The sequence below is a fragment of the Morus notabilis genome, unplaced genomic scaffold (assembly GCF_000414095.1).
Source record: "Morus notabilis unplaced genomic scaffold, ASM41409v2 Scaffold3831, whole genome shotgun sequence".
Taxonomy (NCBI): Eukaryota; Viridiplantae; Streptophyta; class Magnoliopsida; order Rosales; family Moraceae; genus Morus; species Morus notabilis.
The window spans coordinates 1,727-14,977 of record NW_010366141.1 but is presented as its reverse complement, the minus strand read 5'-3'; the positions used below and the strand labels follow the sequence as shown (position 1 = coordinate 14,977).

At 36.6% G+C, this 13,251-nt stretch overlaps 2 protein-coding genes across 4 annotated transcripts in view; both read right to left on the bottom strand.

The window, feature by feature from the left end:
* LOC21384891 (DNA polymerase zeta catalytic subunit) overlaps window positions 1-10,176 on the bottom strand; it is a 35,000-nt gene extending 24,824 nt beyond the window's left edge. For 2 of the 3 annotated variants that reach the window (XM_024173076.1, XM_024173077.1), the window contains exons 1-11: window positions 9,781-10,176; window positions 8,489-8,571; window positions 8,162-8,213; window positions 7,685-7,734; window positions 7,450-7,562; window positions 7,334-7,376; window positions 6,790-6,858; window positions 6,239-6,394; window positions 5,924-6,095; window positions 5,739-5,830; window positions 5,225-5,650 (exon numbers count right to left, since the gene is read on the bottom strand). In XM_024173076.1, the coding sequence (XP_024028844.1) occupies window positions 5,225-5,650; window positions 5,739-5,830; window positions 5,924-6,095; window positions 6,239-6,394; window positions 6,790-6,858; window positions 7,334-7,376; window positions 7,450-7,562; window positions 7,685-7,734; window positions 8,162-8,213; window positions 8,489-8,571; window positions 9,781-9,880 (1,356 nt within the window). In that variant the 5' untranslated portion in view covers window positions 9,881-10,176. The remainder of the gene's footprint in view (window positions 1-5,224; window positions 5,651-5,738; window positions 5,831-5,923; window positions 6,096-6,238; window positions 6,395-6,789; window positions 6,859-7,333; window positions 7,377-7,449; window positions 7,563-7,684; window positions 7,735-8,161; window positions 8,214-8,488; window positions 8,572-9,780) is intronic. The other variant, XM_024173078.1, reaches the window with a different exon arrangement.
* Window positions 10,177-11,534: 1,358 nt separating this feature from the next.
* LOC21384889 (receptor like protein 42) lies at window positions 11,535-12,830 on the bottom strand. Its single transcript, XM_024173079.1, has one exon. It carries the CDS (start codon window positions 12,828-12,830, stop codon window positions 11,535-11,537), a length of 1,296 nt encoding a protein of 431 aa, XP_024028847.1.
* Window positions 12,831-13,251: the final 421 nt, after the last annotated feature.

Here is a 13,251-nt window from a genome sequence, read left to right as displayed (position 1 = left end):
TACACACTTATATACACGATTTACATAACTAACAAGGGTAACAAATCCCTGAAAATAAGGGATAGGAAACTTTCCTCCTAAACCTAAGGAATCAGAATAGGAGAATCCAGATTCTATAAACCCCTAATTTCCTTCTATGAATAAATCTAAATATGACAACTTTGAGGGAAATTCCACAAAGTCTTATAGTTCTGTATTTATATGTACTCTGTAAAACCTCATAATTGTGCAGTAAAGATAATTCTTTCATATCTCTCATATTTGCTCGTATGGTATCAAAGCGGGAGGTCTTGAGTTCAAACTCCCATAATTTCACTCTTTATCCCCATTTAAATTGTCATCATGTGTTGGGTCTTTAATATATCTCATGCTTAAATATTCACGTGTTGGGCTTTTCAATTAATTTACCCACACGATTGCGTATTGTCCAGCCCACACGTGAGGGAGAGTGTTAAAGTATAAAACTATTGTTGGGCCACCTCCTAGCAGCTTAAGCTTTTGGGATGGACAACCCTAGCCGCCAACCCCTATTCGAAAACTAGAAATTCCCTTCTTCAATCATTCCCTTCTTCAACCATGTCTGACACTACTGAGTCAATAAACATACCAGTAAACCAGCCACCTCCTTCCCAAACTCAAGAAAATCCTGGCAGGCCCCATGTTTCTAATCACGACTCTCACTCTATTCAAATCACTACCAGTTGAATGGAGAAAATTTTTTACGCTGGTCACAGTCTGTTAGAATGTATATTCGTGGCAAAGGGAAGATCGGTTATCTGACTAGGGAGAAGAAAGAACCGGCTGCTACCGATCCATCCTATCCTACTTGGGACGCTGAGAATTCTATGGTAATGACATGGCTGGTGAATTTTATGGAGGAGGATATTAGTTCGAACTACATGTGTTATCACATTGCCAAGGAGCTTTGGGACAATATCAACCAAATGTACTCAGATTTGGGAAATCAGTCCCAAGTGTTTGAATTAACGCTGAAACTCGGAGAAATCCGCCAAGGTGAGGATAGTGTTACAAAGTATTTTAACTTACTGAACCGTTTGTGGCAGGATTTAAACTTATTCAGCGACTATGAATGGAAATCTACTGAGGACTGTAATCACTACAGAAAAACCGTGGAAGATAACCGGATCTTCAAATTCTTGATTGGTTTAAATGTGGAATTTAATGAGGTTAGGGCAAGGATCATCGGGCGACAACCCCTGCCCTCTCTTGGAGAAGTTTTTTCTAAAGTTCATCGAGAGAAGAGTTGTCGCCTAGTCATGCTTGGTAAGAAGGTCTCTAGATACTCTGGAAATAGTTGAGAACTCTGTCCTTACTACAGCCAAAGCCTATATCAGCCGTGACACTGCAAGGAAACTAGATGAGAAGACCCGTGTATGGTGTGACTATTGCAATAAGCCACGACATACTCGTGAGACTTGCTGGAAGATCCACGGTTAACCAGCGAATTGGAAGGGGAAACATGAAGGGAGATTCACCCGTAAACCTACTGCACATGAGGCCGAGCCTGTTCCTTTCAGCAAAGAGCAAGTTGATCATATTCTAAAGCTGCTAAAATCCAACTCTGAATTATCTAGTCATTTACTCTCATATTCTACTCCTTGGATCATTGATTTAGGAGCTTCCAATCATATGACTAGTTTACCTAATCTGTTTCAAAGTTATATTCCTTATTCTGGTCATGAAAAAATCCGTATAGCTAATGGGTCCTTTTCTCCAATTGCTGGCAAAGGTTTGATACACTTGTCTAAAACCTTATCTCTAAAATATGTCCTTCATGTACCAAAACTTGCTTGTAACTTATTGTCAGTTAGTAAATTATCAAAAGACTCTAATTGTTGTGTCATCTTTTTTGAATCTCATTGTGTGTTCCAAGACTAGAATTCGGGAAAGAAGATTGGCAGTGCTAAGATGATAGATGGTCTCTACTATTTTGAAAATGACAACTCTAAGAGTAAAAAAGCTCAAGGTCATAGTAGTATTAGTTCTATTCCTATAAAGGATAAAATAATGCCCTGGCACTATAGGGTAGGACACCCTAGTTTTCCTTATCTTAAGAAATTGTTTCCTATGTTATTTAAAGGTTTGGATTGTTCTCAATTCTATTGTGAAAACTGCATTTTATCAATGAGCCATAGAACTTTTTATCCTTTAAGGTTTTATCAAGCTTCAAAACTATTTTACTTAATTCATAGTGATGTTTGGGGTCCTTTAAGGATCAAAATGATTTCTGGAAAAAGATGGTTTGTAACCTTCATTGATGACCATACTCGTTTATGTTGGGTTTACCTAATGAGTGAAAAATTTGAAGTTGAATATCTGCTCAAAAATTTCTATGCAATGATTGAAACCCAATTTCAAACTAAAATTGGAATTCTTTGCAGTGATAATGGCACCGAATATTATTAAGAAATACTTGGGAATTTTTTAAAGGAAAAAGGAATTCATCAACAATCTAGTTATGTTGATACACCCCAACAAAATGGAATTTCCGAGCGAAAGAACAAACATTTACTTGAAGTTTCACATGCCATTATGTTTTCAATGAATGTTCCAAAATTTCTTTGGGGAGACGCTGTTTTAACGGCATGCTACTTAATTAATAGAATGCCTACTCATGTCCTAAATTATAGTACACCTCTTGGGTGTCTAAAAAATATTTTTCCTGAAACTCGTATTGAGTCAAACTTACTTACCCCTTAAAGTGTTTGATTGTACTGCTTATGTTCATTTATCTAATAAAGGGCAGTCAAAATTACATCCAAGGGCTGAAAAGTGTTTTTATGGCTATGCTCCAAATAAAAAAGGTTATAAGTGTTTTAATCCTACTACGAGGATTTGTTACTTTAGATGTTTCTTTCATCGAAAATCAACCATATTTTCAAAAGAATTTTCTTCAGGGGGAGAAACAAAGCATGGAAGAAAATTTTTGGGATGTCATTCCAGACCTTTTGGCGAAACTTGTGGAGTCTGAACCTAATCAAGGAACAAACTTAAATCTTTTTGAAAGGAATGCTACTAATCCTAGTACTATTTTGCCAGCCATTGTTGAATCTTCGATAGGGGGAGAAATACCACCAACCAATCCTAAGGGACGCAATTATGAGCTTCTTGTTTACTCTAGGAGAAAGAATCATCAAAAGGGTAGAGAACCTACTAATCCCTTCGTTCTGAATCAATCAGATGACCCGAGTAATGAGCCTATAAACACATCAAGTAATCTGAATCCTTCTCAACCTGATAATTCCTCAGTTTTACCTACGAAAGTTCCTCTTGAATTCTTTGAAGATCTTGATTTTCCTGTAGCTATTAGGAAAGGCACACGCTCTTGTACTAATCATCCAATCGCTAAATATTTGTCTTATGATAAACCCTCTCAGTCTCATAGAGCCTTTACATCCAAAATCTCTAATTTGTTTGTTACAAGAAATATTCAAGAAGCACTTGATGATCCAGAATGGAAATTTGCAGTAATGGAAGAGATGAATGCTCTACGCAAAAATGAAACATGGGAGATTGTGGAGTTACCTAGGGACCAAAAACTGTAGGTTGTCAATGGGTGTTTACAGTAAAGTGCAAGGCCGATGGTAGCATAGAGAGATACTAAGCAAGACTTGTAGCCAAAGGGTTTACTCAGACCTACGGTATTGATTACCAAGAGACTTTTGCTCCTGTAGCTAAAATTAACTCTATCCGTGTATTAAAGTCTCTTGCAGTAAATTTAAACTGGTCCTTACATCAGTTAGACGTGAAGAACGCCTTCCTTAATGGAGACTTGGAAGAAGAAGTGTTCATGTGTCTACCACCAGGCTTTGAAAGTTTCTTTGGCCAAGATAAAGTCTATAGACTTAAGAAGTCCATGTCCGGTCTCAAGCAGTCCCCTAGAGCATGGTTTAATCGGTTTGGAAGGGCTATAACGAGTTATGGTCTTCATCAAAGTCAAGCAGACCATACCAGATTCTATAAGCACTCGGAGAAAGGGAACATTATTGTTCTAATTGTTTATGTAGATGACATAATTTTGATAAGTGATGATCTTGAAGAACTGGCAAGGTTGGAGAAAAGACTAGCAGAAGACTTCGAGATTAAGGACCTAGGAACACTAAAATACTTCCTCGGCATGGGGTTTGCAAGATCGAAGGAAGGTATCTTCATAAACCAAAGGAAATATATCCTTGATTTACTTAGTGAAACAGGTCTTCTGGGATGCGAAGCTGCTGAAACACCTGTTGAAGCTAATCTAAAACTTTATCCTGCTAAGGCCGAAGATGTGATTGAAAGAGAGAAGTTTCAACGATTAGTAGGAAGACTCATTTATTTGTCACACACTCGCCCTAATATAGCTTTTGCGGTTAGCATGGTGAGTAAGTTCATGCACTCTCCAGGACATGAGCACTTCGATGCAGTTAAAAAAATCCTAAGATACCTAAAAGGAACACCAAGAAAAGGTTTGATGTTCAAAAAACGTGCCAAGATACAGGTTGAAGTCTTTACAGATGCTGATTGGGCAGAAAGCGTTTATGATAGACGATCAACTTCAGAATATTACACCTTTGTTGGAGGAAATCTTGTTTCCTGGCAAAGCAAAAAGCAAAGTCTGGTGGCACGAAGTAGTGTTGAGGCAGAGTTTAGATCACTAGTACATGGAATTTGTGAAATCACGTGGATAAAGAGACTATTGGAAGATTTGAAGATTTCAATAACATTGCCCAAGAAAGTTTACTATGACAACAAGGCTGCCATTTTGATTGCCCACAATCCAGTCTACATGACAGGACTAAGCATATCGAAGTAGACAAACACTTCATTAAGAAAAAACTTGAGAGTGGTCTAATTTGTATTCCCTATGTTCCAACTACACATCAAACTGAGGACATACTCACTAAAGGACTTCACAAGAGGCAGTTTCTTAATAGGCAAGCTAGCTATGGAAGATATCTACAAGTCAGCTTGAGGGGGAGTGTTGGAAATGGAATATTCAGCAGTAAATATACCGAATCATAGGGCTGTAAATAGGAAGATTTAGTCAAACTAAAATAAAGGGTAATTAGTTAGGGTGATTTGCGTTTATGTACCTTCCTAGAATAGTCTTATAGTTTCTGTATTTATATGTACTCTGTAAAAACCTCACAATTGTGCAGTAAAGATAATTCTTTCATATCTCTCATATTTGCTCATAGAAATGCATAAAAATATGATTGATTACCTTCTTATCTAAAGCTTCAATCATTTGAGATGCTGGAAGTTCACCGTTAAATGAGAATTTAACATTGGCATCCCTCTCTGCAGAGGGGATTGCACCATCTTCCTCCTGTGAAGATAAAGATCCAACTACGCGTCGTTCTTTAAGGCACTCTGAAGATTCTCCGTCATCATTATTCAGGACATGGGCAAATCTAACCGCATTTGCCTCATTTGGTGACGTCATCAGCTGTACAGATGTTACATCTTTCTCTAACGGAGTCAAACACAAAGGGCTTTCTGCTTCATTATGCAATTCATTATGCAAGTCAACATATTTGTTCATAAACTCTGGACCAAGTGAGAGAGTTCTTAAAACATCTTCTGGCAGTGGTTTGCTAGGATCAGAAGGAATTTCCAGCTCATGCATCCCAGTTCTTTCATACTCCTCCTAAAATACCCAAAACACAAAAACAATGTCAGAAAATTGTAAGACATAATCCAACACATCTTAGTAGCGACATGAATGACGGGTATACCTCCCAAATTGGTACAAGTGACTGGACCATTTTCACGTCCGTACGAGTTTGTGATAAGGATGTGTACATTTTAAACTGCTGATTAAGAATCTCTACAAAACCATAAATAATCTATTACTTTAACCCAAAAAAAAAAAGTAACCTAGGCAGATGTAGTAAGGAGTAGTGACAGAAGCTAGACAAACCATCTACTGTAGCATCCCCCTCAAGTTGACAAAGACTTTGACATTTAATAGAGTTGATCTCTGGATTTGACGAAACATCAAAATCGCTAGGAGAAGGCCACATCCAGTCAGCTGGAACCGTGGAAGATATCCAAACATATGAATCAAAAGATGGGCTACCACTTACATCTGCCTAATGCAAAGTAGAGGAAACAGAATTCAAACCATTACAGAAACAAAAATCATTCCGTTCAAATTCCAAAAATCCTAACCAAAAGCAAGAATATTGATAAATTTATCAAAAACCATCCAGTATAGGCAAGTGATAATATTGACCTCAGAATCCGTTGGCGCGCATGTGAAGGGATCCATGCCCTTTTTAGCTTGTTCAGTGTTAATAGATTTCTTCGGCAAGAAAGCATCTGGTACAGGATGACGAAACTTCATTTTAGACAGATGTATATGACCCATCCCATATAAGTTGTAGTCCACCTAAGAAATGAAAAGCTCCCATCATAAGAAAGAGGTAAAAAGCAACAACAGCAATCAGGCAAGAAAATGAAGAAAAAAAGAAAGAAAGAAGTAATAGCAACAGAATGTTAGATACCAAAAGTCCCACATGAAAATGATTATAAGACAAATAGTGGGTTTATAAGCCCTTGGGTTCCCTCCCCTTGCAAGCCAGTGTTGCAAGGGTGAGTTCTACCTAATGGGTTTGTAACACAGAACTAATGTAATCATAATAGGAATAATTCCTGATTAATAACAAATTCAAGAACTGATTATTTAGCTAATCCAGACAACACAGAAACCATATTAAGTTCTTACAGTCTTACAGAAAGCATAAAAATCCAAATGAATGCTTCATTTCACTGGAAGCTATTTACCAGAAATTGAAGAATAAACGGAATGTGTGCTTCATGTGGTTGTAAACATTTATCAAGAACGCCACCACTCTGAAAAGAAAGTATTACTATAATTAAAAAAAAAAAAAAAAATAGCTCTACGAACCAGAATAAGCTCCACCGATAATGACTTAAAAAAAAAAACACATACACACACAAACATAGGATGAGGATCTCAACATTTAAGGTCAGCATAGAATAACCGCTAGGCATGCAACTCAACTGCAGTTCTAAATTGTTCTTATCAAAGGTAAAAAATAAATAAATAAATAAATTCCATACTCGGAAACATAAATAAGTAAAGGCAAACCAAAGACAAAATATATGTACTCCTGTAAACTCTAACTTTATGGTTTCTTCTAAAACGAGCGAACAAAGTACTAAAGGGGGGCCCTACCCATCCGAAATGAATCTGAAATGATATGTTGTCTAAAAGAATAAAACTAAAGGAATTATAGATATCCACAACATAGCAGCATGGTTAGCAACAAAGGAATACAAGTGAGATGGTATTCAAGATCTATACCAGAAGGAGATTAGCAGCACGAGAGACATCATGGGGGTAGTAGCTTATATTTTGTCAAGGTACTCGAAAATTCTATTTTGGACCATAAAAGAGTAAGGGACAAAAGAAAAGGATACAAGAATATCTTCACAAAGAGCTCCTCTGATGAATGATAACCATAAAATTTTCTTGCTCGGACAAGGCTGCAACCATGAACATGTTGCCGTTTCGAGCTTGTCTTACTTTTATGCTGGAAGATTTCAAGCATTGTACTTTAGCATCCAAAATTTGCATAGCAAAAGAACAAAGAGCATAGAAAACAAATACAAGAGTAAGAGGAGAACTCAATCTGATGCAAGGAGGCATTCCTACCTTTAAGGCTTTCTCCATGGCGAGAGATATTTCATGCGCGTATGCATCACCTATGCAACCAAAAAATAGTAGAAACCCTAAATTATTTTGTGCCCCGAAAGACGCGTATGCCCCGAAAGAAGAGAAGAAGAAGAAGAAGAAGAAGCAAATTTGCAAGTCCCTCTGACAAAAACATCTATTTCAATCTTCATTTAGACATTAGCTCAGACAAGAAGAAGAAGCAATCTTGACAAAAACATCCATTTCAATGTTCATTTAGACATTAGCTCAGACAAGAAGAAGAAGCAAATAGAAGAAGAAGAAGAAGAAGAAGCAAATTTGCAAGCCCCTCTGACAAAAACATCTATTTCAATCTTCATTTAGACATTAGCTCAGACAAGAAGAAGAAGCAAATTTGCAAGTCCCTCTGACAAAAACATCTATTTCAATCTTCATTTAGACATTAGCTCAGACATGAAAGATGCTACTGCTATATACCTTCTTCCTGAGAGTGAATATCGGCACATGGCACATACAGATATGGAAAAACCTACCCAACAAAAAAACAAAAAACAAAAAACAAAAAATCAATAATTATAAATAATTAGCACAAAGAACACCAAAGAATTATTTTTTACCGCTGCCACAAAGGCGTATTCCACAAGGAACAGAAATCATACGTGCAAATCAACCATGGAAATTGAGGGGAAAAAAAATAGAAAAATTTTAACGCTTATATCAAAACATTTGAAAAATGTGACCGCAAAAATCTAATATCAAAATATTAAATAACAGTGAAATGAAAAAGGTAGAAAGTAAGCTTACTCGATGGACGTGCAAGCAAGTTTTCTGACCAGCAGGAGTCGAGCCGTATATTCTTATAACAGGAACCTCATTCACTTTCCCGCCTAATAAAAAAAGATTCAAAAAGGAAATCAGACTTTCAAAGATAAAGGCCCCCATTTATTTCACTAATTCGAGTTTTTAATTCTAGATTTTTAGAGTAAAAAACTATCAGAAAACGTCACATTTAACTTTTTCTGCTACAGTTAAAAATTTTAAGAAAATATCACATCTTAACTCGAATTGAAAACTCGAATCCGCGGAGCGAATAAACCGTAAAATCAAAATTTTCGAATTACAGGAATTTTGGCACCGTTAATTTATGAAAAAAAAAAAATCAACAAAATCAACCCATTTTGCAGACAATAAACAATCAAATTCCAGAAACTAGACTAACCCTTGGGGCCGGCTCAACCCCTAGGCAACTTAAGCAATTGCCTAGGGCCCCACATTTTTAGGTACTGATTAAGGTCCCACTTTTTTGGAACTTGAAACCACAATAACCTATTTTTTAGGCATTATAAGATTATAAATTTAAAAAATCTTTTAATTATGCATTAAAAGACCTTGTTTTTAGAGATTTCAAACGTCCAAAATGGAGCATAAATCATCCAAAAAACCAGAGAAAATATTAGGAGAAGTACTCTTGAAACGTTCTCTAACTTCAAACAACTTTAAAAAAAATAAAATAAAATAAAATAAAATAAAAAAACCGAATTATTAAATGGTTTAAATAGCACACTTCAAATAGCACCATTTAGATAAACAAAAGACTTTTTTTTTTTCAAATATAAACAGACGACGCTTTCTTAAGTAGAAAATTAAGGATAATCTTATTTTTTTTTATTTTAAAGAATAGTACTTTCATCTATTTTTACTAAAAAAAAAAAACAGAAAACTATTTTAGATTATCTAGGTTGAACAAGTTTTAAATTATTTGTGCATAAAACTTTTTTCTCCCAGACTAAACATTTTCTCTTGCTCATTTCTTATTAATTTATTAATTACTATTACTTAAATTTCTTTGTAGATATTTTATAACTATTTAATTGAATTCATTTCAAATATTTTAATTATTTTTTAATAAAATATGAAGATGTAATCGATGTTTTATTAATTTTTGAACCCCACACCCACCCCCCAATTTTTGCTTAAGGCCCCAAAATTCCTTGAGCCGGCCCTAACCCTAAACGCAAACTGAAAACGAAGAAGAAAATCACTATTCAAGCAAAATCATGGTAACCAAACAGAGCTCAAGTAGTAGTGTGGGGTACCGTGGAAGCTACTGTAGGAGATGTCGAGGCCTGGAATCGGCGCCGCCATGTAGTGGTCGACGGCGACGATGCGGAGGCTGAAGGTCAGCGATTCCGCCATGGGGCTTTGCACGAATTTACAGAAATGCCCCTGGAGGACGACGGATTTGCTTGACGCTTATGAGGGTAAAAAATGAGAGACCATCTGATTCTTTTGGAGGGAAGGCAACGAACTTGTTTGGCGCAAACAAGAAAAAGACGGCTTTTTATTTTGGGTTTTTCCGAAAGGAAAACTTGCTCCGTACTCTTTTTCGAGTTTGTCACTTTGGTCCACAAGGTTTATGAAAATTACAACACTCGTCCGTTCCTGGTCTCCTTGTTCTGCAAGAGCAAGTGCAATGGAATGGAGTTGGACCATGGGCTTCTGCTTTAGATTTTGTTAAAGGTACCTGTTAAAATATTTTATAATTACCAAGGAAAACAAACTGAATTGTCAATTTTGTGATTCTACATAATCTACCAATAAAATGGATAAAACAGCTTTAAAATTAGAAAAATAACATTTTACTTACCACGGGTTAAATTTTAAAAGCCCATTAAAATTCAATAGACAAGTAATGGTTCTCTCAAAGAAACCATGAATATATAAGATGCAAGAGAAAGCATGTTTTTATCAAAAATAAATTAAAAACAAATATTTTATGATCAAAGGTGCAGACATAAACGAAAGCATAAGAAACAACTAGTTTATGGATGAGGAGAATTCTATTAATACCCTACTGATAGGACTTTTTTTAGAGAGCGTTACATTTGTATCTGGTTTCATTAGTTTTACATCATTTTTTTTATTTGATTTTCAACAAATATAGAAGTAGGAGTACTTATAATGAGAAAAAATAAAAATAAAAATCTTTACATAAGTTATAAAGCAGTGATTGCCTTACAATAAAAAAAAAGATATGTAAGTACCTTTTACCGTCCTGTCCCGGTGGATTCATGTTCACCTGAGTATAAAGCCACCAAAAGTTCTTACAAGCCAGTTGGGTCTCCTCGAAATAACGACATATCCAGTGATAAGCCCAATCACTAGTCCACATCCATATCCAATTGCTACTGCTTTCCAGCCGAAACCAAAACCATACCCTGACTCTGATTCTTGGCTATGGTACCTCGACAATGGGGGCCCACATAGTCCCAAATTTCCCTCAAAAGACGAATTTAGGAATGTGCTAAATTGTCTCTCTTGTGGTATTGGGCCGGTGAGTTGGTTTTTGGAGAGATTAAGGCCCATTCACTTTGCTGATTCGAATTTAGAATTTGAGTTGAGATGTGATTTTATGTGAGAATTTTTTATTGTAATAAAAAAATTAGATGTGATTATTTGTGAGAGCTTTTTATTGTAAAAAAAACTTAAATTCTAAACTCGAATCAGCAAAGTGAATAGGCCTAAGATATTGAAGAAATGTGAGCTTAGTTAGTTCCTGAGGAATTTTACTTGAGAGCTTGTTTGTGGAGAGATCCAATGACTCAAGTTCAGTCAATTGCCCCAAAGATGATGGAATGGGGCCACTGAAATTGTTGCTTGACAAGTTGAGCGCAACCAGTGACCGAAGATTACCTAAAGATCTTGGAATTTCTCTGCGAAATCTATTATTGGAAAGATCAATGCACACCAAGATAGGTAAAATTTTTTAATACGCCAGTTCGTTGCCCTTATCGATCACCGTCACCGGCTCGTCATAACTGATACCACCCATTGCAGGCAAATATGCATTTTAAAAAGTAGTGTATGGCTCTTGATCAGAAGGAGCTTTTGCCATGGATGTCCAACTCTTAAAGAACTCCGATGGTAAAAGTCCACTAAAATGATTAAAAGAGAGGTCGAGAATTTGCAATTCTGCAAACGCCAAAGGTTTGTTTGGAGACCATATAGGACCATGGAATTTATATGATACCAACATAAGAACCCTCAAGTTTGGCAAATTTTGCAGCCATGAAGGAAACACATCACTCATTTGATTGTAACCGAGATTCAGAAGTTCCAACTTTTGACATTTGATCAAAGACTGTGGAACCTTGCCTTGCAAATGGTTGTGGCTAAGATCCAATGCCTTAAATATCTCACAACCATATTCTGTGAACATATTATTGGATAAGTTTCCATGAAAGTTATTATCTTGCAAATGCAGCACCACGAGTTCACTTGAGTTACCGAAACATTGAGGAACGGTACCATTCAAGCGATTCTTGGAGAGATCAAGAACAAGGAGTCCGATTTTACAAAGTATGGGATCAACTGCTCCAGTTAAGTTATTAGCGTGTAAGTCTAACAAGCGCCATGTCTCCCATGGAGTAACTGAAGGGGATTCTTCCCACCCGTCGATAAAATTGTCAGAAAGATACAATTCAGACATAAAACTTTTCCCTATTGTCCAGAACCATTTGGGAATTTTGCCTGAAATTTTATTGTTGGAAAGATCCAAGTGAGCTAATTCATCTTGCGTTTTCAGGAAATCTGGAAACCGCTTTATGTTTGACGAAGACAACTCCAACACACTAAATTTGGGAAAAGTGACATTCACACCTTCGTTTGGCATTGATATGTTGTTGTGCGACAGATAGAGACATGAGAGGTGGCTAAGTTCCGAGAAGATGCTAAGCTCAATGGTTAAATTATTAAAACGAAGGTCAAGAGACCACAATGAGCTTGAAGAGATGTTGTCATATTCAAGAGAGGTGAGCTGGTTTTGGTCAAGCCGTAGCTCTTCCAAGAGAGGTATTCTGAATAAGGAAGACGGAATGGCTCCGGCAATTGAGTTGTTTGACAAGTCAAGAGAAGTGAGACCTGCAAGTTTCTCCAATGCATTGAAAGGATCAAAGAGCTTTGTCAATTGGTTACAAGAAAGATCCAAGACCGAGAGACGATTTAGATTCGCCAATGATAATGGAAAGTCTCCCGTTAAAACATTGGACGAAAGACGCAAAAGGCCTAGTTGCCTAAGGTTTCCAAGGGTTGGCGGGATTTCACCGCTAAAACTATTCCATGAAGAATCTAGATCTTCTAGTTGCATGAGATTTCCAAGTGAAAACGGAATATGACCGCTAAAACTATTTTGTGAAAGATCAAAGCACTTCAGTTTTATGAGATTTCCAAGTGAAGAGGGAAGTTCCCCATTAAATCTATTCGATGAAAGATCCAAATCTTCCAGTCGTGTTAAGTTTCCAAGCGAAGAGGGAACTTGACCAACGAAACTACTATCACTAAGTAGCAATTTTTTTCAGCTTCACGAGGTTTGTTACTGAATTCAAAATTTGGCTGTCGAAGTTACAGTAGGAAAGATCTAACTCCTCCAATTGCGTGAGGTTTCTAAGTAAACGTGGCAAATCACCTATGAATTCATTGCCAGAAAGGTAAAGAACAGTGAGCTTTTTTAGGTTTCCCAAATTAGTTGGAAGCGGACCATTGAAGCTATTTATTGAGAGATCAAGACG